Here is a 24,806-nt window from a genome sequence, read left to right as displayed (position 1 = left end):
ACCCCCTTGAGGAAATTCCTGGCGAGAGTGAGAGGTTCAAATATCCCAAGGGTCAGTAATAGTTCCTGTACTGGTGGGGTCAGGGTGTAATCTGTAGATATCCTCCCTGAGCATATTCAATCCAATTGTGAATTATATAATTTAGCAGAGAAATACCCTGCAACCTATCAGGTCTACATGCTCCAGTAGAACACTTAGCTACCAGGAGAGCTGGACTTCTCTATCATATTTTGGGCAGCTATCAACACAACAGCAGGCAGCAGCAGATTCCAAATTACAGCACCACCAACTGACCCAATGCCTTGTCTAGCAGTAAAGGATTCTATATTTAGGATGGCATGGAGAATAAAAGAAACATGATTCATTCAATCCAGATGGAGGAATAGTGTTTTCACCTTCCTCACAAGCACCATTCACGGTGAGAATACAGCAAGAGCAAACTCAGCCAGAGAAAGTAATACTGAAGTGTCTTTCAAATGGTTGGTACCCACTGTTCAAGATAACCTTAACTAAAAAAAGAGAAAATAATTCCCATGTTTGAAGAAGATGAAATTTTAATCTCACAGTGTCAAATAATTTGTCTTGGCACCTGAATTCACAAGACATGGATGCCCCAAAGTGCTTTACAACTGACAAAGTACTTTTGAAATGTAGTCACTGTTGTAATGTAGGAAATGTGGCAGCCAGATCCCACAAACAGCAGTGTGATAATGACTAGATAATTTGTTTGAGTGATGTTGGGTGAGAACTCCCTTGCTGTTTTTCAAAATAAATTATTGCACCATTTATATCTGGATCCTACTTTCCACCTTCTGCCACTTTGAATAGTTACACTTTACCCCTCTGTTTTGTGTCTTGTCACAAGTTAGCTATCCATTCTGGCTCTGCAAGATTTGAACTCATTCATTAGCCTATTCTGCGGTACCTTACTGAAGGGGCAGAATTTTTAGCTTGGCAGGCGAGTGTGCACCCGACCCAACTGGACGTGAAATCGCACGAAATGATGTCGGGCAAACGTCCCAACATTATCCTGTGTTTGCGCAATATTTCGGTCGCCAGATGCGCACAAAAGTCGGAAGCTCACAATTAAGAGGCCACTTAAGGTAATTGTCTCCAATTTTTCATGGTCTGTCCAGCCTTACAGCCAGGTGGACTTTGCATTTTTCATGAAACCTCATCCAAGGCTGGGGTGAGGTTTCCGCTATTAAATGAAAGAAAAATAAAAATTTATGTATATCCAGATGAATGTGCACATTCCCTTCCTTCCCAAAAATCCCACCCCCATCCACATTCACCTCCCCCACCTCTTCCTTCCCACCCCCAGAGTCGATGTCTGCCTCCACTAACCACACTCGTCGTCCCTACTACCGCTACCGTCGAACTCTCACTCTCCCAATCTACCGCCTCACTCTGCCCTCGGTCATTCTGCTCCTTCCCTCATACCATGCCTACTCTCAGTTTGCACCCCAGGTAGCAGTCATGGACCCATCAGAACTGTCCCTTGCATGTTCACCTAGATATAATCCCTCCAGATCCCTTCCCCCATCCCCCGAACGCTTTCCTGCATCTGGACCCCCTCCCCCACTATGGAAGCTCTTCCCCCTTCCCCCTTCCCCCCGGAACCCACCTCCCACCCCCAGAACCCCTTCTCTCTCCCTTAGTCCTCCCGCCACACCCCCAGGCTCCTCGCCACTTAGTTCTTCTCCCTTCCTGACTTCCTCAGACACCCTTACTTCTTCCACCACCCTTAGTCCTTCTCCCCCTCCTGACTCCTTCCACCACCCTTACTTCTTCCTCCAGCTTCACTTTTTCCTCCACCCTTACTTCCTCCCTTCTCCGCATTCCTTCCTCCCCCTGGACTCCCTACCCTCTCCAAACTCCTTCCTCCCCCTGAATCCCCTCCTTTCTCTGCACTCCTTCCTCCCCCTGGACACCTTGCCCGCTCAGCACTTCTTCCCCCCCTCCGAACTCGTTCCCTTAAACCTTCCATCCTCCTTACACCTAGCTCCCCAGTTGCCACCTTCTCCCCTATTATCCCTTCTTCACCTGTACTCCCTCCTTCCTCCCAACTTCACTCCCCTAACACCTTCATTACCCCCTCCCATCCTCACTCCCCTGACACCTTCATTCCCTCCCCAACCTCACCCCTCCCGGCACCTTTATTCCCTCCTTCTCATTTTCACTCAGCCAACAGCTCTTCTCTCCCAGTTGATCCTAGATCTTTCTCTCCCACTCCCTTGACCTTCATCCATTGTGAGCATCAACGGTGATTTTGCACATTCCGTGAGCTAGGTCCATGAGAATCCACCCGGCATGCCGTGGATATTCCTTCAGTGCGCCAGTGCTGTCGGGTTCCAGCATCTTCTGCAACTCGGAGGTCCGTGATGTGAGCAAGGCCCTGACAGTAAATCCTGACTTCTACATGTCACACATGTCATGACATGTTCTGCACCGATGTGTTTTCCCGCTGAAGTGGGCTGACGATCCAGTCCGGTGGGCTGGCCTGATACTAGTATGCTGCTGGAGTCCAATGAGATCCCCAACGTCTGATGGCAAGGAATGCAGCCCGCCATCCACGGGCTGAGCAGACAATCGCAAACTGGTTTCACCATGTTGTCAGACCAAGTTTTGGCCTTCTCGCCATATTGTCTGCTCACGCCACCGATCATGCCCAACGCCAGCGGGCACGGATGATTCCACCTGCTGTCTCTGCATTCATTTCTCAACATTCTTTTAAAATTTGTGGGTACAATTCATCCAGATCAGGGGCTTTATCCTCTTTCATTTTAATTAGTTTATCTAATATTTCTCCTCTTTTTATTTTAAATGTGGTGTGCCATTTCTAATTTAATCTTCCAATTTCTCGTCATGCTTTTCCATGTACTTTCCACGTGCTCAGTGTATGTCCCTTTCCTTCCTCTCAATTTTTCCCTTATAGTTTATTCATTCAGGGCCTGAATTTTCATTCCAGTCTGTGTCATGAGCCTGCACCAAATTAGTATCAGTCAAGCAATATGATTTTCAATGAGAAAGGCCCTAATTTGCCTAGAGACATGTTCCAATTAGGGGTGGCAGGTGCAGGGAGGAGGCAGGAACTCGCGCTGGAGGGTGATTTTAAAAAGTAAATAGCAGCCATAATGAGGCTTGCCATTGCCTGGAGGAATGGAGCAGGAGGAGGGCCAACAACTAGCAGCCTCATGGCCTATACAAGTACCCAAACACTCGCTTCTCAAGACCTCAATCTTCTCAGCTCACAAGATGGCAACATGTGGCGCTGCATCAGCACCTGAATTTGACTATCCTTTGTCATCTGCAGTCACAATGAATAATGGCTCTTGGCTGTGCTCCCAGGCTGTTCAATCTTTCCAGTATTAACATTGAAAATTTGATTCTATCCCTCTCCCGACTGTTAAGAAGCTTTTCAACAAGCTTAAGCAGCATTTTAATAGGAAGCATGCAGGTTGCAGCACAAACCCCCACCCCACCCTCCCTTTAAAATTCCAGCGCGTCATGCAGGCATCGGAAGACTGTCATGCCATCTAAGTGCACTATTTTCAGAGCATGCGCGCACCTGACCTCGCCCCATGAGTGATTGAGAATCCTGCTCATGGCATCTGTTTAATGTTTAGTTTGTCTTTTAGTGGAATATATTTTTCCTGGACTCTGTTGAACATCATTTAAAATGTTTCCCACTGCTATTCTACATTGTTGTCTCCCAATATAGTTGTCTATTTCACTTTCCAAAGTTGCTTTCTCAGACCCTCAAAATCTACTTTTCTCCAACCTATTACCTTGATCTTTGTTATGTACTGTTCTTCTCAATTATTACAGTGTACAATATTATGGTAACTATTGTCTAGATGTTCCTCTGCTTTTACTCCTCTTATCTGCTCTAGTTCATTCCTCGATTCAGTAGCAAATCCTCCCTTGTTGGGCTTCTTACATATTGGGTTGGAAAGGAGTCTTGAAAACATTATAGGAACTCTCCATTCCCTTAACCCGTTAACCAATGATTTCTGGCTAATTAATTTCAGGATAGGTGAAATCCGCTTTGAATATTATTCTATCTTTTTTATTCATTTTCCTAATTTGTATGCTTGTTTCTTCCTCCACCTCCCTTCTGCTATTAAGCGATTGTTTTAGAGTGAGTGGCCCTTTATTGTCTTTTAACTCTATCTGCATGGATTCTATTTCTGCCCACCAATAGCTGCATCACTTTTATCTATTGCCATTATATCATCTCTCATAAGTATATTTTTTAATGCCGGCAACATTTAATTCCCAGCGCTGATTTTCTATAGCCATGTCTCAGTAATCCTACATCTGTCCCTCATCATGTATCGCTGACTCCAGTTTCCCTGATTTATTGCATATACCATGTCCATTGCTTTACAGACAGTTTAACTCATTTTTAATTGCCGTTCCTCTCACTTTACTTTTTACCAATCTTTATATGCTCCCGTTCCAAAACTCTATTTATACCATGACCATACTTTCCTTTCCTGTCGTTTTTATATTTAGCTTGATTCATTTTTTGCAGAAACCTCCCTCATTTTACTAATTTAAAGCCTTTGTTACCTCAATTTGCACTAGGACACTGGTCTCACTCTGATTCAAGTGGAACCTCTTGCATTGGTATAGTTCCTTCTTGTCCCTGAACTGAACTTAGGGGAGAATTTTCTCCCCATCGAGGGGGCTGAGCGGGAGTGGGCAGGCGTGCAGCCAATCGTCACCCGCGATCGACTGCGAATCGCCATTTTACGTGGGCAGGCCAATTAAGACCTGCCCAGTGTGACGCACACCCAGAAGCGTTGAGCGCTCCCTGTGCGGGCGGGGGGAGGAGGCTGAGTCGGGGCCTGCGCTCTTTTGCGCATGCACGCAAAAGAGTGCAGAAATCTCCCTGAGGCACAGATCTGCCTCAAGGAGTTTAATTATTATTATTTGAAATAAAGGAAAAAAAAATTCAGACATGCCCCCTCATGTGACAGTGTCACATAAGCTGGGACATGTCACTGATCCTTAATAAAAATTTTCATTTGATTTATAAAGCCTTCATGAAACCTCATCCCGCCCATGGATGAGGTTTCATGATAAATGCAAAGGCTGCTAGGGCTCTTTGTCTGCCCACCAACCTTAAGGTTGGACGGGCAGCTATGTTAATACTTTTAATTGGTATCTAAGTGGCCTTAATGGGCCTTTGACAGTTCGGGAGGCATGCAGCCGACTCAGGTGTGCACCTGCTTAACTGAAGATCTGAATGACACACGGTGACATCAGGACACATGCTCGATGTCACCACGTGTCATTTTACGTGTCGGCGAGCGGAGCCTGCCCCTGCATGCTGACCAGAAGATTCAGGACTCAGTAGTCCATGAAAATGAAACCCTCTTTCCCACACCAGCTCTTTAGCCATGTGTTAATTCTCCTGACCTGTCTCTATGCCAATTTGCATGTGGCCTAGGTAATAATCCAGAGATTATTACCTTTAAAGTCCCACTTTTTAATTTAGCTCCAAATTCTTGATTCTCCCTTTGCAGGATCTCGTCCCTGTGCCCACTTGGTTCCAACATGGACCACAACTGGATTTCTTCCGTCCTTTTCCAAATTCCTCTTCAGCTGTCTCAAAGGTACTGGACATGTTTTGGAGAGGTAGCACTGGGTTTCATTGTTGTCCTTCTGGAATCTAATACCATGCTTTCTGATGATGCACAACATGTGGTTGAAGAAGAGAAGGGAACCAAGAATACATACTTGTGGGGCTCCAGTTGATGGTGTTCTGGCAGGAAGGGAAGCCAGTGCTGGATATGCTCTGGCAATGATCAGATGGGCAAGAGTGGAACCAGGTGAGGACAGTGCCAATCCGTTGAGTAATGGAGGAGAGACACTGGAGGACGATGGCATTGTCAATCATGTCAAAGGCTGCAGAGAGAAGGATTAGGAGCAGGTGCACCACAGTCACAATCACAGAGGACACAGAGGTCACAGAGGATGTCATTTATGACTTTGAATTGGACCTTTTCAGTTTTCTAGCAGGGACAGAAGCTTGATTCAAGAGATTCAAATATGGAGTTACAGGAAACATGGGTATAGATTTTGGCGGCGACAACACGTTCAGAGAATTTTGGGTGGGAAGAAAGATTGGAGGTGGGGTGTTGTTTGCAAGGAAAAAAAGGTCAAATATGGATTTCTGAGTGGATGTGGGAGGATGATGAAAGCATTAGAATAGTCATAGGGCTGTCAAAGAGCGCTGTGTACAGCTTGGAGCTTAACTCCCGTTGCATCTAGTTTCTGTCCAAAGGAGGGAGATAAAACTCCTCTTTCTGGCTTATTCAATGGGCAACAGTGGCAGGGTTCTAAATTAAGTATGAAATTTTAAAAATAATTTTACAATTATCTAATTGAATGGAAATGCTGAATTGTTGAAATGAAAATAAATGAGGACTGGGAGACCAAGCAACTCAGGCAGTCGCCTTAAACAAGCATTGAGCCGTAAGTCAATGAGGAGCCTAATACGTCTAAAAGGATCCTTGTACAAATCTGGAGGAGGGGCAGACCTGACTCACTCAGAATTTTTTGGCAGGTCCTATGGCCATCAGATAGGAGTAAGTTTTTTAAGTAACCAGACATCCTTTGACTCCACAGTTCGGGAGATTTCCCTTGCCATGCTCCCTTTTCCACCTGTTGCCCAATCTAACCATTTTCCCCAAACTTACCTGATGGTCACCATATTGTTTTTATTATGTGGCAAACTGCCAATGGTGGTGTGGTTAGCAGTAGCAGTTCGAGCCAAGGGTGTACATGAGGCTTGGAGTAAATTCTACCTTAATTTCTCTATCTTTATTCATTAGAAGATGTTCAATAATATGGTCTGGAATTTCTTTTTTTGCTGCTCCGTCAAGCTTCACACCTGGGCACAATTCCATAAGTGCTACAGGGGGCAGGATTTCCCTTTGCTGGGCGGGCCCAGAATGGCCACAAAATGGATTTCTGCCTGCGATCAGACTATGACCTTGATTTCACGCTGGCTGGCCAATTAATGGTTAGCCAGCATGAAATGAGAGCTTTAGCATTGCCAGGGTGAGGGCAGAAGGAGGATGAGCGCTGAAGTCTGCGCATGCATGGGGAAGCACGCATTGAAAGCTCCCTGAAGGCACAAAGCTGCCTCAGGGAGCTGAAGAATTTTAAAATGAAAAATAAAGACCTTACAAATGATATAAACATTTCCCCACATGTGACTCAGTCACATGAAGAAGGACATGTTAAAAATGATGTTAAAATTTTTTATTGTTATTTAATTTACTGTTGGAAAACTCATCCCACCCATGGACGAGGCTTTGTAAAATAATGCAAAGGCCATCTGGCTGATTTGTCCACTCGCCAACCGAACGGCTGAGTGGGCGATGGAAGATACAAATTAATTACTTGTTTAATGGCCTTAATGCCTCTTAATTGTCAGTGGGCGCGCTGCCGACTCTCATGCGCGCCCACCAACCAAAAGATCGCGAGAGTGTGCAATGAAGTCAGGACGCTCGCCTACGTCACTGCGCACTATTTTACTCCCAATCGGGTCAGGCGCATGCCCGGCCACAGGCAAAAATTTCTGTCCATGCTTTTTGGTGCTTTGCCCAAATAGCTTTTGTTCAAGTGTAAACCTAGACAATGAGGATGGTCAGAAAGTTCCAGTTGTGGAAGAGCTCAGTCACCATCATGGTTATGATCAGATTGTACAAGCATTGGTGGGCATTGATTCTGGTCTGTATAATTCAACTCAACTGGACAGTGTATTCACCAAGTAAGTCATAAGGGAAACTGCAGTTTTCATTTTTTTTTCACATGTATCTAGAATGCCAGCTATCCATTAGTTGACTGAACTAGGACAGGCCAGAGGGACTGTAATGGTGTTCTCCAATCCTGTACATTCCTATGTTATACAGCTGGAATTAACAGTAATTCAGTATATGCCTTGAATAATTAGACAGAAATTGCAACAACATTGTTCTGTTTATTCATTCACTGTGTCCTATCACAACCCTGACACATTATTGCCAGCTCTTCTTTCCATTTGTGGCTTTTCCCTTTCTTTAGGGCAGGTGGGAGAAGAGTGAAACACCGTGTTTTATCCTTCTACTGAGGCTATAAAATGCTTGGATTGTCTTGTTCACACTTCTGCCATTATGACTTGGAAGCCAAGCTGAGCCTGAAAAGTATCCACTTTGTGCAGTGCTCTGTTAGGCATTAAAGAAATCTCTCAGATGAGCAAGTTGGGATGGAATTGTTACTTACACAGGAGCAGCACAACATGACGATGAAGAAAGATTCCATGATTCCACCAACCCCCACAACCCATGTCAGGCGTAAGAACAATATGACTCCAAAAATATTCTGCAGGCAGGGAAAGTAGACTCCCATGATTGTACCCATCCGTGTAGCCTGCAAAGAAAGAAAAGTTAGTGAAAAAATTAAAACAGCCTCCGATCTGAAGTTTCAATGAATTAAAATCTGTCAAAACAATCCAGTTTAATTATGGCATTAGTATCAAGACATCAGGGGAAACTTGCACATAAATACTTTAAAGCTGTGTGATACATTTCTTGTCTAATATTCAGAATTCATTCAACTTAGATTGTTCCCATCATCAGCAGCAAGCCTATAACCACCAACATTTTACCAGAGAATCATGTGGTTTAAAATGTTCTATTCAAGTGCAGCATTAATTTGGAAGAAAAAATAGGCAGAAATTCCACTTATGGTTGTACACTGTGTACATCAATGATGAATTTAGAGATGTAATGAGCGGCAGCCAATCTCTCAGGCATTCTGGTCACTGCTAAGTTTATTAAGGCCATCTTTTTAGGTTGTCAAGGTGGCTGCCTGAACTGAGCATGGGCTTGACTTGAAGTGAGGGACTTGCATCCGTTTCAATGGCTCATTTGTTAAATTCCTTAAGAACATTCAGGGCCTGTACTGAACAAGATGTTGCTACTTTTCTAGATCCACAGCTGCCCAACCAGTGGTCGTCGGCGGCTGCTAAAGAAATGGGGAGTTAAGCTCTTTATATTTACGTCCATGTGGAACCAGCAGCAGCTGAAGGGTACCTCCCCTCCATGAACTTTCATGCATTCCATTGCCAGCAAACCAGCCAGCCCAAATGGCTTCCAGGCAAAATGAAGATCTGCCTCTGGAGGCTGTGGCAATTTTTGTCCATCATCAGGCCTCCAGGTTCAGACATGTGTTGGAAACATGACATCAGTTATGCAACCAAAATTGGACGTGACAAATTTCTACCTCAAAAGCTTTAATTATGTAATTGACTACTTTCCACAGTTCGAGTTGACTATGTATGAAAATTTCATGGTACACTGCTATTTGCTATTGAAATCTCAATGACAATTTCAAAACATATGCCATGCACCCCCGAGGAGAACTTCATTGACCAGAGCTGTTCTTCTACCCTTCACCCTTAACTGTTTCTTATTTCTCCAATTCTACATTATTACAGAGAAAGTGATGGAAAAATCACTGTTCTGCAACATACATTCAACTTCTGCAAGCATCAGCTACTTCAAAACTGAGCACCACCATCAAGGCAACTTCTCAAAAAAGGCCAGGATTAGCTCCAGCATTCTTCCTATGATCTACTTTTTGTTCGTTATGACCTGTGCAACTGATAATGATGATCACATCAAAGGGAAATGCAGTCAGGAAGGAGGAACACAGAGCATTCCCACTGGAGGAAACAGACTATCAGTAGAGATGAAGTCATGATTAATTCAGGGTGCTCCAGGGAACTTGTTTCAACTGCGCATATTGATGATAAAGACATTAACTCTTTCAAGCGGAACATCTCACGTAATGTAATGCCCTGCAAGTGGTTTTAAGATGCTTGTTGAATAAAAGTTACAAAATAAAAACACAAATGGCATACAAAAGAAATAATGTTCAACAGAATCAAAGGGTGGAATTTTCCATGTCTGCTGGTGGCAGGCATGATACGTGGCATGAGCAGACAATATGGCACGATATGGCAGAAAGGTGAGTCCCGATTGTCCTCTCAGCCCGCCAACGGCAGCTGCATTTCCCGCCTTTGGTTTTGTCAGGCACCTCATTGTAATACATCAGTATATCATTATCAGGCCATCCCGCCAGGCACTTGTCCCCCCCCCTGCTGGATCATCCATCCACGTCGGCGGGAAAGCATGCTGACGTGCTTCACAGCAGCACTGAGGTGATGTGCACTTGGCAGCCTTCACTTTGGGTGAACTGGAGGTTAGTGAACAGCAACGTTCTGCAGAGCTCGCCAGCATCATCTGTTGCTTTGCAGGCTTCAGAGGCGCTGGGGGTCAGAATTAAGTGCCACCCTGCCTCAGGGACAACTTTTGAGCGTGAGGGGGAGGAGCTGGAGGGGGCGGGGGCAAGACGGGGTGGGGGGCAAGTGCAGCCTTGCTGTTGAGGTGACTGGTGGCAGGGGGGCACGAACGGTGTGCCCGGTGGGCAAGGGCAGCCCTGCCGTTGAATATAGCACATAAGCCTTCGGGGTGGGGGGGTAGGGTGGGCGAGGGAAGTGGCCACACATTTGGGAAACCTGTAAAAAGTGACCATTCCTCTGCAACTCAGATTGTTCAGGTGCAGCCACATTGACATGAGTGAGCTTATCTGCCCACTCAAGCAATGCAGAGACATCAAAGTGCCATCAAGTTCTCCAGAGCTCCCACCACCCCAGCCCCCCTGTCCCCAGCACATACTGCAAATTCATGAGCAATTTTGTGGACTGCAGACGTTGTACAATCTCCTCACTAAAGCTGGCCATGTAGCAGTCACTACTAGAGGCACTCGCAGCCTCTTGCTACGTCAGCATTCCGATTTGGACCAGTCTCCTCATGGCACAAGATAACAGGGCCATGCAGCGCAGGGTCTATAGATGCCACCTTTCATTCCTGCAGATGACTGAGAACCAGTGTCACCAAAGACTGCGAATGTCTAGGGAACTGGTATCTCACATCTGCCAGCTACTGCAGGATTTGGCGCCAAGGGGACATGGAGGGCATCCACTACCAGTGGCTATGAAAGTGCCCGTGGCGCTCAATGTCTATGCCAGTGGCTCCTTTCAGGGCTCCACGGGTGACCTCTGTGGGATCTCTCAAGCTTCCACTGAAGGGTTCTCAAAATTCCCACATTTTTCATATCATCAACAAGGAAATGAATTTTATGGCTGAGGACCCAACTGCTGAGTTAAGTGTAGAACCCTGCAGACAGGAAGCTAGGCCAATGAAGGCCTGGGACTGGACATGCCCAGGCTTGTTGAGTGCAGTGTGGATTGTTGCCTGAAACCAGACAACGAGGGGAGACAGAATAGGCATTCTTCCCTTTAAAACAATCAACCCAGAGAAAGACTTCATCTTACACGAAACTGAAGCCCATCAAAATCTTGCATAAATAATCGCTACTAACTACTATGGCAGGAAGGCACAATCAATGCAATGATGCGAACCCATCAATACTCCACATATACAATGGCTTTCAGTTCAAGACTAGTACAGGGACAGGAAGACAATGGTAAACATCATGTGAGCCCATTAAAAACGAGACAACAATCACTTGAAGAAGCCCAAATCAGACAAAGAACTTACCTTGATTTGGTTTCAAATAGAGAAATTCGAAAAACAGTATAACTGGGCCACCAGTTACGAAGGAGGTGGGCAGATCTGGAGGATGAGCAGTTTTGGAGCAGTTGAAGCAGAGTTTAATCAGGGAGCTGAGCCAAGTGGAGGAAGGAGATCTGGAGGTTTGCAGGCCCGCAGGCAACATCACGGCAAGGGGCACGGGGTGGCAGGCTCAACCGAAGACAACAAGCAATTGCAGCCCCTCACGAAGATCGACCACCCACAACCGCGCCCTCCACTCAACTGAAGAACCTTCGCAGATTCCACAGACCAGGGCCAGGTGGGGACAGCAGATCCCAGAGGGCACAAAGAGCGTACCCCAAAACTGCAACCAGCTTACCTGGCTGGACTTCGAACCGTCAAGGAACCCTGTTGGTGAGCATGATCCCTGACCTCTCCTAGTTCAATTTAGTTAGATTTTGGGGGTGGGACAAGGGTAAAGGGATTAGTAGCATGATTTTTCCTTCCTTATGCCATGTGTTCCCCATTCTTAACTAAGTGTACTTTGTAAGTCTGTATAATCTCAGTGTAATTCGAATGCTATAAGTTCATTTGTGACTTCAATAAACCCAGTTTTCTTTTCTTGCACCAAAACCAATTGTCTGCTGTACTTTATCACAACCCCCGAATAAGTCCAAGGTCTAGAACCCAGGGAGTGGGAGCGATTCGGACTGCTCAGAAGTCAGGGGTGAAGCTGACACACACACCACTACCCCCTACACCACCTACAAATGCATCCATGAGGTCATGGATGCCACCTTTGCGAGGGCACACAACTTTGTGCATTTCACCCGGGACCAGGACAGACAGGATGCAAGAGCGATTGGATTTGCCTTGATCTCAGGTTTCCCACAGATGCAGGGTGCGATTGACAGCACTCATGTGGCACTCAGATCTCCGTAGCAACACATGGTGAACTACATCAACCACAAGGGCTTCCATTTGTTGAATGTGCAGCTGGTGTGCAACCACCAGAAACGCATCCTGCAGGTGTGTGCACAGTTTCCAGGAAGTGTGCATGCCTCCTACATCCTCATTCGGTCACAGATTTCTGGAGTCTTCCAGGGTCCACAGAACTTGCAAGGAAGGCTCCTCGGAGACAAGGGCTATCTGCAGAGGCCATGGCTGATGACACCCGTGCGGCTGCCTCAGACTGCAGCAGTGTGATCCTATAATGAGGCTCATGCTGCAACTTGCAACTTGATGGAGCAAACCATCGGGATGCTGAAAGAGGTGTTTCAGTGCGTGGGTCTGGTGGAGCCCTGCAAAACAGTCCACAGAGGGTGTCATGCATCGTTGTCATCTGCTGCGCCCTTTACAACCTGGTGCTCCAACGGGGAGATGAGCTGGCTGAGGAGAAGATTCACGTCTCCTCTGATGAGGGGGTCGCTGACGGGGATGAGGCTGAGGCAATCCTCGGAGGCGACGATGACGGGGATGAGGCCCTCGCACTGGCTCAATGAGGCAGACGCGCTTGGGAGGCCCACATAGCTGCCAGATTTGTGGAGGATGATGATGACATGCAGTGAGGTGACCCCATAGATCCTCGCATAGTATTTGTGAATGTTTGACTCCAGTCTGGCTTATTACAGCGTGAATACTCTCTGTGAGAATGCTCCTGTGATCAGGATGCAGTTGAGGGCATAATTGTTGCTTGATTTCAAGGGAATGATGACGACATGCAGTGAGGACATTCTATAAATTTTTACACAGCCACTGAGAACGTCTGACTCCTGTAGGGCAGCTTGCTTGCATTCCGTGATCAAGGTCATATCATAGAGACACAGCCATGAAACTTTAGAAGCATCTGTTGCTTTGTCTTCCTTTAGCACCTGAGCCCTTCAGGAGCTGGAGCGCAGCATCAGTGGTCACAGATGCTGAATAGATGGGGGCCAGCCCCACCTTAAAAGTGCTGAGAGCACACAGAGAGAGTGAGAGAACCCTGTAGCCACTACATTCTGGCAGTAATAACAAGCATCCCGGAGGCGCAAGTATCAGTAATGTCTCCAGGAAGTGTGAGGCCTGACCATCATTGTGACCTCTATCCTTGATGCCATAGTTGCCCTCCAACAGTTTGTTTGTGAGAGGGGTACCAGACAGCTCGATTTCACTCCAGCTACCCCTGCTCCTCAAGGAGCCAACCTGGGGTGCCTGGGCACCCATAGGGAGGGGGATCCATAGGTGAACACTCTGGGCCCATCCATCAAGGTGATTTTGAGAGTACCCAGCCCATCCGACTCCCCCGTGACCTCAGCAGCTCCAGCTCCACAGGCTGAGGAGGGTGTCACTGCCACACAGAAGGACCCTGAAAGCAGGCAGGGGCCCTCCAGGTCTCAGCCCACCAGAGGATGCACAGGGAAGAGCCCCTGGTCTGAGGCACCTGCCTTTATCTTGTGAAGAAAGGTTGCACATCTGAATGACAGGAACACTGTTCATCAGAACAAGGAGCCATAGGCAGGGAGTTTATTGGGAGTTTATTGACAATAGTGAACAGTTTGTACAAGTGGTTAACACCCATGCCCAGGCTGTGCAGCTAATTCTTCTTAAATTTCTTAACCCAGCTGCTGCGTCTTAGTGCTCCCCGGACATCGACAGCAGAGGCAGCCTGCTGACTGGGACGCCCTGTCTCTGATAACCTTGGCGGGCATCCTCTGGTGGGCTGAGACTTGGAGGGCCCCGGCCTGCTTTCGCCTATGGATCCTCCTCCCTATGGGTACCCAGGGACCCCAGGCTGACTCCTTGAGGAGCAGGGGTAGCTGGATTCAGACCGAGCTGTCTGGCACCTCTCTCGCATACACACTGTTGGAGGTCAACTATGGCATCAGCGATGTTGTTGAGCTCGCGCAGCAGTGCAAGAGCGAAGTCCTGGACAAGGTCTTCATGGCGGCCACCATCCTGCCAGTGCTGACTTCGGTGCATTGCAATGCCGGCGCTCTCACTTCAGCTGAAGGTGGACGGACTCCTCCATCCTGCTCTGCAATACGAGGAGTGCAGCGGACATCCCTTCCTGATATTTCTGAGCTTGCCTCCAGCAACTGTGACATGGCCAAGTCCAGAACCTCGTCATCTGACTCAGACTCAGCAAATTTCTAGCATCCAGCAATTCTCGATTGCCGGACACCTGGGAAGTCCCTACTGCTGCCTGCTGTGGATCAGGAAGTGCAATGTGCTCACCAGATTGTGATCCCAAGGCTACTCTAAAGCCAATTCCCACCGAGGTGTGTGCCTCTGCGCTGGTGGAGGGTGTGGGTGAGCACTGTGATGGGACTTCAGGGAGGGTGGCTTCAGATTCCTTTTCAGAAGTTTCTTTGGGACTTAATTGGAGGCCCTGGATCATGGACTCTATCAGCTGTTTGGCAGATGTGCCTGCAAAAGCAAGGGGAGAGAATTAGTGCATGGCAGTGGCCTGTGAAAGAGGACACATCACTCACAGCATGGTTGTCTGAAATATGTTGCACTGCTGGATCCTCACTTGGTGGATCACCACCAACCTCACCGTTAGCACAGGACCTTTCCAGATCCTTGCCGGCCAGCTGGATGGCTCTGTTTTCAAAGTCCATGAGGACCTTGATTTCAGGCATTCTGCCACTGGTCTGCAACCTATCTCTCTTGTTGTGCACCAGCTTGTCCTGCATAGATAGAGATGGAGAGAATGTAAGCAGGACGCCTACCAGGCCAGATGGTAAATGTGCTTGGCCTGTGAGGGTGGTGAGGGGTCCCATGGATGGGATGAGGACAATGACAGTAAGTGTTAGAGAGTGAACGGTGATGTCCCTTGAACTGGCAGGGAGTGAGAGCCCTATGGAAGTGTGCTGGGTTTGTGAGTGTGTGAGTTGAGAGTGATGAAAGGTGTGACATATCCTGGCAGAACAGAGGAGATCATTCATCCACTTGCAGCACTGGGTGGTTGTCCTCTTTTGCAGAGTGTTGGCACTGACCACTGCTGCCACCACCTCCCAAGCTGGACTGGTCATGTTGCTGCTATTCCTGCAGCCAGAGCAGGGGTACAGGACATCCCAGCGGCCTCCACGGCATCTTGCTGTCACTCAAGGGACCCATCATTAAACTGGGGTTTGCAATCTTCTTGCCTTTGAGGACCATGTCTCCCAGGCAGTAGTGATGAGCTGGGAGCAATGAGCGCTGTGCTTGCGGCTGAACTTTAAACATGGTGCCCGGCGTGAGGCAACGGCGGGATGATGGCTGGTGGGCGATGAGGAGCCCACCCACCATGGAAGCGGCGTGTTTCCTGGGAGTGCATAAGTAATGAGGCGAGCTCAGGATGATACAGCGTGAAAACTCACCAACGTTGTCAGCAGGCAGCACACCATTTTACCCGCCCGCTACCACACAGTGCAAATTTGGGGAAATTCCGCCCAAAGTCTTCAATTTTTTGATGTGTTGCAATTGTTAATCTTGGAACAGCGAAGGCCTCTTAAAACTTGATGCACCTGCACATTATACCACATTAGTAGATTCTGAGGAGGTAGTTGAAGAAATACAAAATGAGTCGGATATAATGGGTAGAATGTTGCCATTGGCAAGCAGGGGCCAGGGCCCACTCGCTGACGCGTAAAATAATGCGGGATGATGTCCGGCGGAACCCCCAATGTCATCCTGCCTCATTTAAATTTTCAGGAAGACGGTGGGAGGAGGCACAGCAAAATCAGCTGTGCGCCTGCTGACCTGTCAATGGCCAACTGAGGCCATTGACAGGATCATTTAAACAGTTAAAGGACCTGCCCGTCCAACCTTAAGGTTGGGGGGCAGGTCAGGAGCCCCGGCGGCAAACAGATAAAACATGAAACCTCATCCAGCGGCGATGAGGTTTCATGAAGGGTTTTAAAATTTTTAATAAAATTATTATGTTAATTATGAACATGTCCTATCTTATGTGACATTGTCACATGAGGGAGACATGTTAGGGAATTTTTTTTTCTATTTTTAATATTTTTAAAAGTGTCAGCGATCTCCCTGAGACAGCACTTAGTGCGCATGCGCGAAAGAGTGCACTCTCGCTTTTAGGGAATCCCCCCGCCTGCATAGGAAGCACATAGCACTTCCCACCGGACATCACGTGGGCGGGCTTTAATTGGCCCGCCCACGTAAAATGGCGGTGTGGCCTGCTTCTCTGGCGGGGATCGGCTCCCCGCCCGCCGGAGATTGGGTCGGGCCCACCCGCCCGACAGGCAGAAAATTCTGCCCAATGTGTAAGCAGGTAGAAAAAATGGTTGCTGAAATTTAGCACAAATTCAAAGAACTGAACATTGGAAGTAATAATGGAGAACAGAAAGGACTTTACGATTGGCATTGAAACAACTGATAGAAAGATATGCAGAGCTCAGGCCAGCCTTAATGTCCAACATGTCCAATCACTGCAGAACAGCAATCAATGAAGTAAACAGAATGCTCAAGTAGCCAAAGTGCAAATTAAAGGAAATCATACTCAAACTGTGGTCGGACCATATCCTGAGGAATTTTGTTAACCAAAAGACAAGAGAGATATTCAAACACTAGCAGTTGTTCAAATCAAAATTGAAAATCTGTGTTATGAACAGGATAATCTCAGGAAAATTAATATTTTAACAGGCAAAATAATTTCTACACTTGCTTGTTTTCTGAGAATTGTTTCTCAGTATTAATGGGTGCAATTTGTAACAAACCTGCCCGAGCCCAGCAATGAGAGATGCTAGCAAAATGTGATATCAAAACAAACAGGATTCATTCCCATTGCACGGCGTGGGAGGTGAACTGTCGTTCGTAAAGAGATTACTGTGATGAAATACTGATGCATTGAAACACTGCAGCACATATTTATCAGATTCTATTATTTTCTCCCCCTGACATTATTGCGCTATTAAAACAAATAACCTCTTCCGCCCACTTGGTGACTGTTAAAATATTGTGTAATATCACAGTGACATGACAAAACTCCCACTGTGGTGTCTTTTGCCCCTTTCCCTCCATTGAATCATAAGTTCTTCATATAGAATTGACTTCCTCCCCCTCTTGAATTCTGTATTTTTGGGCACTGAGACTTAAGACTTTAAAAAACTCAACCTATAGTCTATTTTAATTTTAAAGTCCTCATAACGTGGCTGCGGCATAAATTTTCAGACATTGTACTCTTCAAAGGAAGCATGACTCATGTTAGTAGTCATCCACTCATTTGTTATCTTTCGACTCGGCCACTTCAATGTCCTCCTGGTTGGCCTCCCACCAAGTACCTTCAGGAAAATTGAGGTTATTCAAACCTCAGAGGCTTACAGACTCGAAATGTTAACTCTGTTTCTCTCACCACAGACGCTGCCAGACCTGCTGCGTTTTCTCAGCATTTTCAGTTTTTATTTCAGATTTCCAGCATCCACATTATTTTGCTTTTATCCAAATCTTTGTTGCCCATGTCCTAAGTCACCATGACTCTCTTTCTCATTGGCTCACATTGGCTCCCAGTCCAGCAACAACTTGATTTTAAAATTCCCACTCTTGGTTTAAAATCTCTTGATGGCCTTGCCTATCTCTCATTGTTTAGACTCTTACACTCCTTTAAACCTACCTCTTTGACCAAGCTTTGGGTCACCTGCCCTAATATCCCCTTATGTGGCTCAGTGCCAAATTTTTGTTTGTTAACACTCCAGTGAAGTATCTTGGGATATTTAATGTCATTAAAGTCACTATATAAATACAAGTTGTTGTTGTTTGCCTTTAAACTGTCCTTATTCATTAGCACTTGCTATTTATTTTCCATCCATTTTATTCCTTCTTCACTGGGGAGGTGTGTGTTGTTGCACTCCTTTGCATCACAGGCACTTACAAGCAACTTTTTGAAGCTGCATAATCCAAGGGATGTATTGAAGTGTACGCATAAAATGTCAGATTTCACATCGAGAAAGAGCATTGATCCTGATTTGTCTGCAGACAATCCTCCTGATGTGAATAAATTGAGTGGATTTTTTAGCTGGTTTGAAAATTGATGTATTTGAGGAACATGTGATTTGGCAGGTGGCTTCACTTTGTGAATTAGAAGGATCTGGTGTTATAATTAACAAATGGAAGGTACAGGAGCAATTCAAGTGAGCAAATCTACAGAAAACATGCAGTCCAGATCAGATCTGTGGAAAAATTCTTAAGGAATGTGGCAGTTGACAGTTTCCTTTTCACTGGTCTTTCAGAAATTGTTTAGCATGCATACTGTTCCTTGCTGTTGAAAATCAACCTTAATTGTCCTGGTTGCAAAGAGGTTGTGACCTGCTGAGCTGAATGATTGCTGACAAGTTGCTCTTATGTTGATAGTCATGAATCGTTTTGAGCATATTCTGTCAAAATGTCTTTTAGATCGTCTTGTCCCACATTGTGATCAGTTGCAGTTTACCTATCAAATTCATAAGTCAGTGGACAATGCTGTTCTGACCTTGATCCAGCAGGACATGAATAGATTAAACAACAATGCTGGTGCTACATTTGTTGATTTCTCTTCAGCTTTTAATACCATGCAACCATACAAGTTTATTAGGAAATTGGAAAATCTGATGTGAATCCCATTCTCCTAGTTTTGATCAGTGACTTCCTTCACACCAGGAGCTAACGGATGTTAGTCTCCAGGATTTACATGGAGACCATGTTAATTAATACTGGATCTCCTCAAGGCTGTGTACTTTCACCTTTACTTTTCATCCTCTACACAAATGATTGGCAATCAGCACATAATGGCATAACATTCCTGGGAGCTAATTATAATGGGAGCTTGTCAGAAGAATATGGTGATAATCATGGAGGATTTTAATCTACATATAGACTGGAAAAAACAGATGGGAAAAGATAGCCTAGATAAGGAGTACATTGAATGTTTTTGGGATAGTGTCTTAGAACAACATGTTGGACCCAACCAGTGAGCAGGCTATACTAGACCTGGTATTGTGCAATGAGATAGGATTGATTAATTACCTCATAGTGAAGGTGCCCGAGGTAGCAGTGATCATAATATGATTGAATTTTACGTTCAGTTTGAGGGAGAGAAGAAAGGTTCTAAGACCAGTATTTTAAACTTAAATAAGGGCAATTATGAGGGCAAGAAAGCAGAGCTAGCTAAAATGAGCTGGCAAATTTGGTTAATTGTTAAGTCAATGGTGATGCAGTGCCACATATTTAAGGGGATATTTCAGAATACACAGAATAGATACACTCCAAAGAGAAAGAAAAATTCCAAAGGGAGGACTCACCATTCATGGTTAACTATAAACATTCTAAAGACAGTGTCAAACTTAAAGAAAAAGCATACAATTTTGCAAGGATAGTTGGCAGGTCAGAAGATTGTACAGAATATAAAAACCAGCAGAGAATGACTAAAAGACTAATAAGGATGGAAAAATTAGAATGCGAGAGAAAGTTAGCTAGAAATATAAAGACAGAGAGTAAGAGTTTCTATAGATATTTATTGGGGTTAGATGGGAACGTGGAAATCGAAACACAAGAAAATCAGCCATGATCTTATTGAATGGCGGAGCAGGCTCAAGGAGCCGAATGGCCTATCCCTCTTCCTAGTTCTTATGTTCTTATAAAAAGTAAAATAATTAACATAGTGAGCATTGGTCCTATTTAGAATGAATCTGGGGAATTAAGAATGAGAAATAAGGAGATGGGAAATGAATTGAAAAGGCATTTTGCATCGATCTTCATTTTACAGGATACAATTGATATCCTTGAAATTGCTGTAAATCAGGAATTGGAAGGGAGGAAGGAGCTCAAGAAAATTACAATCACCAGGGAAATGGCACTAAACAAATTGTTGAAGCTGTAACCTGACAAGTGCCCAGGTCCTGATGAACTTCACCTAGGGTCTCGAAAGAAGTGGCTGATGAGATAATTGATACATTGGTTTTAATTTTCTACAATTCCCTAGATTTGGGAAGGTTCCATTAGACTGGGAAATAGCGAATGCAACTCCTTTATTCACAAAGTGGGGGGGAGTCAGAAAGCAGGAAATTACAGTCCAGTTAGCTTAACATCTGTCAAAGGGAAAATGTTAGAAGCTATTATTAAAGACGCTATAGTTAGGCACTTAGACAAATTCAAGGCAATCAGGCAGAGTCAACACGGTTTCGTGAAAGGGAAGTCATGTTTAACCAATTTAGTAACATGTGTTGTGAATAAAGGGGAGCTGGTGGATGTACTGCACTTAAGATTTCCAGAAGGTATTTGATAAAGTGCCACATCAAAGGTTATTGTGAAAAGGTGTAGGGGGTAATATAGTGCCATGGATAGAAGATTCGCTAGCTAACAGGAAACAGAGAGTAGGCATAAATGGGTCTCTTTCTGGTTGGCAAGATAGATAGAATTTTACGTCCTGCAGGTGGGTCCGCGCCTGACCAGGTCAGGTGTAAAATAGCTTGCGATGAGCATCCCGACATCATCGCGCACACACATGATATATCAGTCGGCGGCTGCACGCGAGAGTCAGCAGTACATCTGCCAACAATTAAGAGGCCTGTTAAGGTCATTAATTTATTAATTAAGAGAGATTTTTCACTGCCCATCCAGCGTTGTGATTGGTGGGCAGGGTGATCGACGAGATGGCCTTTACATTTTTGAGGAAACTTCATTGATGGGCAGGATGAGGCTTCCGACATTAATAAAAACAAAATGTTTTGACATAATTTTTATTATGTATATGTTCATGTGAGTGAGTCCTATGTGGGGACATTTTTTTCATCATTTCCAAATCTTTATTTTTGATTTAAAAAATTTTTAGCTCCCTGGCAACTCTGCCTTCAGGGACCTTTCATTGCATGCTCCCCTGCACCTGCACAGACTTCAGCACCTGCCCTCCTCCTGCCTCCACCCCAGAAGCGCTGAGGCTTTCAGTGCATGTTTCACACTGGCTGGCCGTTAATTAGCCAGCCAGCGTGAAATTGCGGTTGGGGGCCGATCGTGTGCGGCCGACTGTTTCCCGGCTGCTCCTGAGCCCGATGACCTGAAAATCCTGCCCAATGTAATGAGTGGTTGCCACAGGGGTCAATGCTGGGGGCTCAACTTTTTACAATTTATACAAACGATTTGGATGAAGGGACCAAAGGTATCATTGCTAAATTTGCTGATGATACAAAGATAGGTAGGAAAATAAGTTGTGAAGGGGAAATAAAGAAGCTAAAAAGGGATATAGATAGGTTAAGTGAGTTGGCAAAGATCTGGCAAATGGTGTATAATGTGGAAAAATGTGAAATTGTCCATTTTGGCAGGAAGAATAAAAAAGAAAAAAATATATTCATGGTGAGAGATTGTAGAGCACTGCGATGCAGTGGGATCTGGGTGCCCTAGTGCAAGATTCGGAAAAGATTAGTATGCAGGTACAGCAAGTAATTAGATAAGCTAATAAAATGTTATCATTTATTATGAGGGGCATTAAATACAAAAGTAGGAAGGGTATGCTTCAGTTATACAGGGCACTGGTAAGACCATATCTGCAGTACTGTGTATAGTATTGGTCTCCTTATTTAAGGAAGGATGTAAATGCACTGGTAGCAGTTCAGAGAAGGTTTACTAGACCAATACCTGGAATGGGTGGGTTGTTTTATTGGGAAAGTTTGGACAAGCTAGGCTTGTATCTGCTGGAGTTTAGAAGAGTAAGAGGCAACTTGATTGAAACATATAAGATCCTGAGGAGTCTTGATAGGATGAATGTGGGAAGGACGTTTCCTCCTGTCAGAGAATCTAGAACTAGGAGTCACTGTTTAAAAATAAGGGGTTGCCCATATAGGATGAGGAAAAACGCTTTCTCTCAGAGGGTTGTGAGTCTTTGGAACCCTCCTTCAAAAGGTGGTGGAAGCAAAGTCTTTGAATATTTTTAAGGCAGAGCTTGATAAATTCTTGATCAGCAAGGGGATGAAAGGTTATTGGGGTAAATGAGAATGTGGAGTTAAGGTTCCAATCAGATCAGCCATGATCCTATTGAATAGTGGAGCAGGCTCAATGGGCTGAATGGCCTACTTCTGCTCCTAATTCATATGTTCAAATGTATCCTGGAGTATGCTGATGATACAGGACTTGTGGGCCTTATCACGGATAACAAATTAAACTGTAGGAACTCAACAGAGAAGTTCATAAAATGTTGAGATGACAATTTTCTTAAACTGAACAAAAACAAGATGAAAGAACTAGTTGTTGTATGATGTTGTATGATGTGCATGTATGCCTAGTATAGTACATCACTGACTTTAGAATAAAGCCAGTTAATGATATTATTTCCATGAAAATTTATGATGTAGACATTGAAATAGTTAGCAGCTACAAGCATCTGGATGTTATGGCACAGCTGATGGTAAATGCTGAGCTGCTCAAATCCCAAAGGGAAACTTGAAACAATTGCCTTATTTGTTTTGCAATTTGTATATATTTCGAGGTGCGCGCCTTGAATTCAGTAGTAATAAGACCACCGAGTCTTATAGGTTTCTTACAAAACTAAATTAAAGCTTAATTAATAAAAAAAATGATTTTAAGCACATCCACAGGTTTACAAATAGCTAATATAATAACTTCTAGATCCCCTGATTAATCTAATTCCCAGTTACACCTCCGTTAAGGCATCAGTAAGACACATTGACTTTAAAACACCCAGGCAAAGTAACTTGTTAAGCTGAACAGTCAAATTCAAAGTGAGTTTTCCTCAACTTCAGTTCCTTGCAGACAGCAGTTTGGGCACAGAGGCTGGATGCTTTTTCACACTTGTTAGATCTTAGAATTCCTTCTCATGCACACAGCCTTCTCTCCTTTGTACATATTTTCTCCTTTGAATGCAAATTCCCATTGTTTCACTAAGTCTTTGAACTTTGCTTCTCTAGTAATAAAAATATCATAATGTCAATTATACCAGTAATCTTTAGAAAAATAACATACTGGGCAGAATTTTACCATCAGTGAGCGGGGGTGGGGCCCACTCGCCAACACGTAAAATGATGCGGGATGACGTCAGGCTGAACTACTGTCGTCACCCAGCCCTATTTAAATTTTCAGGAAGGCGGGGGCGCAGCAAAATCAGCTTCAGGCCTGCTGACCTGTCAATGGCCAATTGAGGCCATTGACAGGATCAATTAAGCAATTAAAGGACCTGCCCGTCCAACCTTAAGTTTGGTGGGCAGGCCAGGAGCTCCGGCGGCAACTAGAAAAAACTTGAAACCTCATCCACTGGCGGGATGAGGTTTCATGTAAGTTTTAAAAATTTTAATAAAGTTGTTATGGAAATTATGAACATGTCCCAACTCATGTGACATTGTTATATGAGGGGACATGTTAGGGAATTTTTTTTTCTATTTTTAATATTGTTGAAAGTAGAGCCGATCTCCCTGAGGCAGCACTTAGCCTCAAGAAGATGAGTGCGCTCTTTCGTGCGCATGCGCAAAAGAGTGCACTCTCAATTTTAGACATTACTCCCGCATAGTGCATAGTGCTTCCGTGCGGACGTCACACTGGGCGGGCCTTAATTGGTCCGCCCACATAAAATGGCGCCGCACCTCTGATCAGGGGCGCCGATTGGAAGCGCGCTTGCATGCGCCAGCCCATCAACTTCCCCCCCATCAGGGGGAAAATTCTGCCCACTGTTTCTTAACTTCTGGCCAGGTGAAACATTCCACCTGCTCTTTTGAATTCAAGCTATTCTGGTTTATTTAAAAATGCAAAAGTTCCCTTTACACCTCACATTCTAAAACTTCATCCATGTTTACCTATTTAACATTTCAAACCTAGCTTATCTTCTGATACACCAAAGCCTTCAGACCAGCTTGTTGAACTCAATTAAATCCCACACACACAGACCCCACAATTACTTTACTTTGCAATAAATTTCAAATAACACGATGAAAATTATTATATCTTCCTGACACTGGGCATCAAAGTGGATGATAAGTTGAACAGGAGGGAACAGCGTGCAGATGTGATGGCCAAGGGATATCTATGATTATACCACCTCAGAAAATTAAAATTTTCCAACAGTTGATCCAACAACCATGAAACTCTTCTATATGGCTGTAGTCGGGAGTTCTATCCATTTTGCATGTCCCTCCTGATACCATGGTCTTAGGAAAGTAGACTTTTAAGGGTACAGAGATTATTGAGCCAGGCAGGAAGGGTATTTGATGAGCAGATCTCTCTTGATGAAAT

The 24,806-nt window shown here is 44.9% G+C and overlaps 1 protein-coding gene across 1 annotated transcript in view; it reads right to left on the bottom strand.

Annotated features, from left to right (window-relative positions):
- The window catches only part of LOC121287539 (solute carrier family 12 member 5-like), a 426,506-nt gene that overhangs the window by 265,493 nt on the left and 136,207 nt on the right, over positions 1–24,806 (bottom strand). The window contains exon 4 of the mRNA XM_041205472.1: positions 8,284–8,430. Within this exon, the coding sequence (XP_041061406.1) occupies positions 8,284–8,430 (147 nt within the window). The remainder of the gene's footprint in view (positions 1–8,283; positions 8,431–24,806) is intronic.

This window comes from Carcharodon carcharias, chromosome 14, assembly GCF_017639515.1.
Source record: "Carcharodon carcharias isolate sCarCar2 chromosome 14, sCarCar2.pri, whole genome shotgun sequence".
Taxonomy (NCBI): domain Eukaryota; kingdom Metazoa; phylum Chordata; class Chondrichthyes; order Lamniformes; family Lamnidae; genus Carcharodon; species Carcharodon carcharias.
This window is presented reverse-complemented; position numbering and strand designations above follow the sequence as displayed.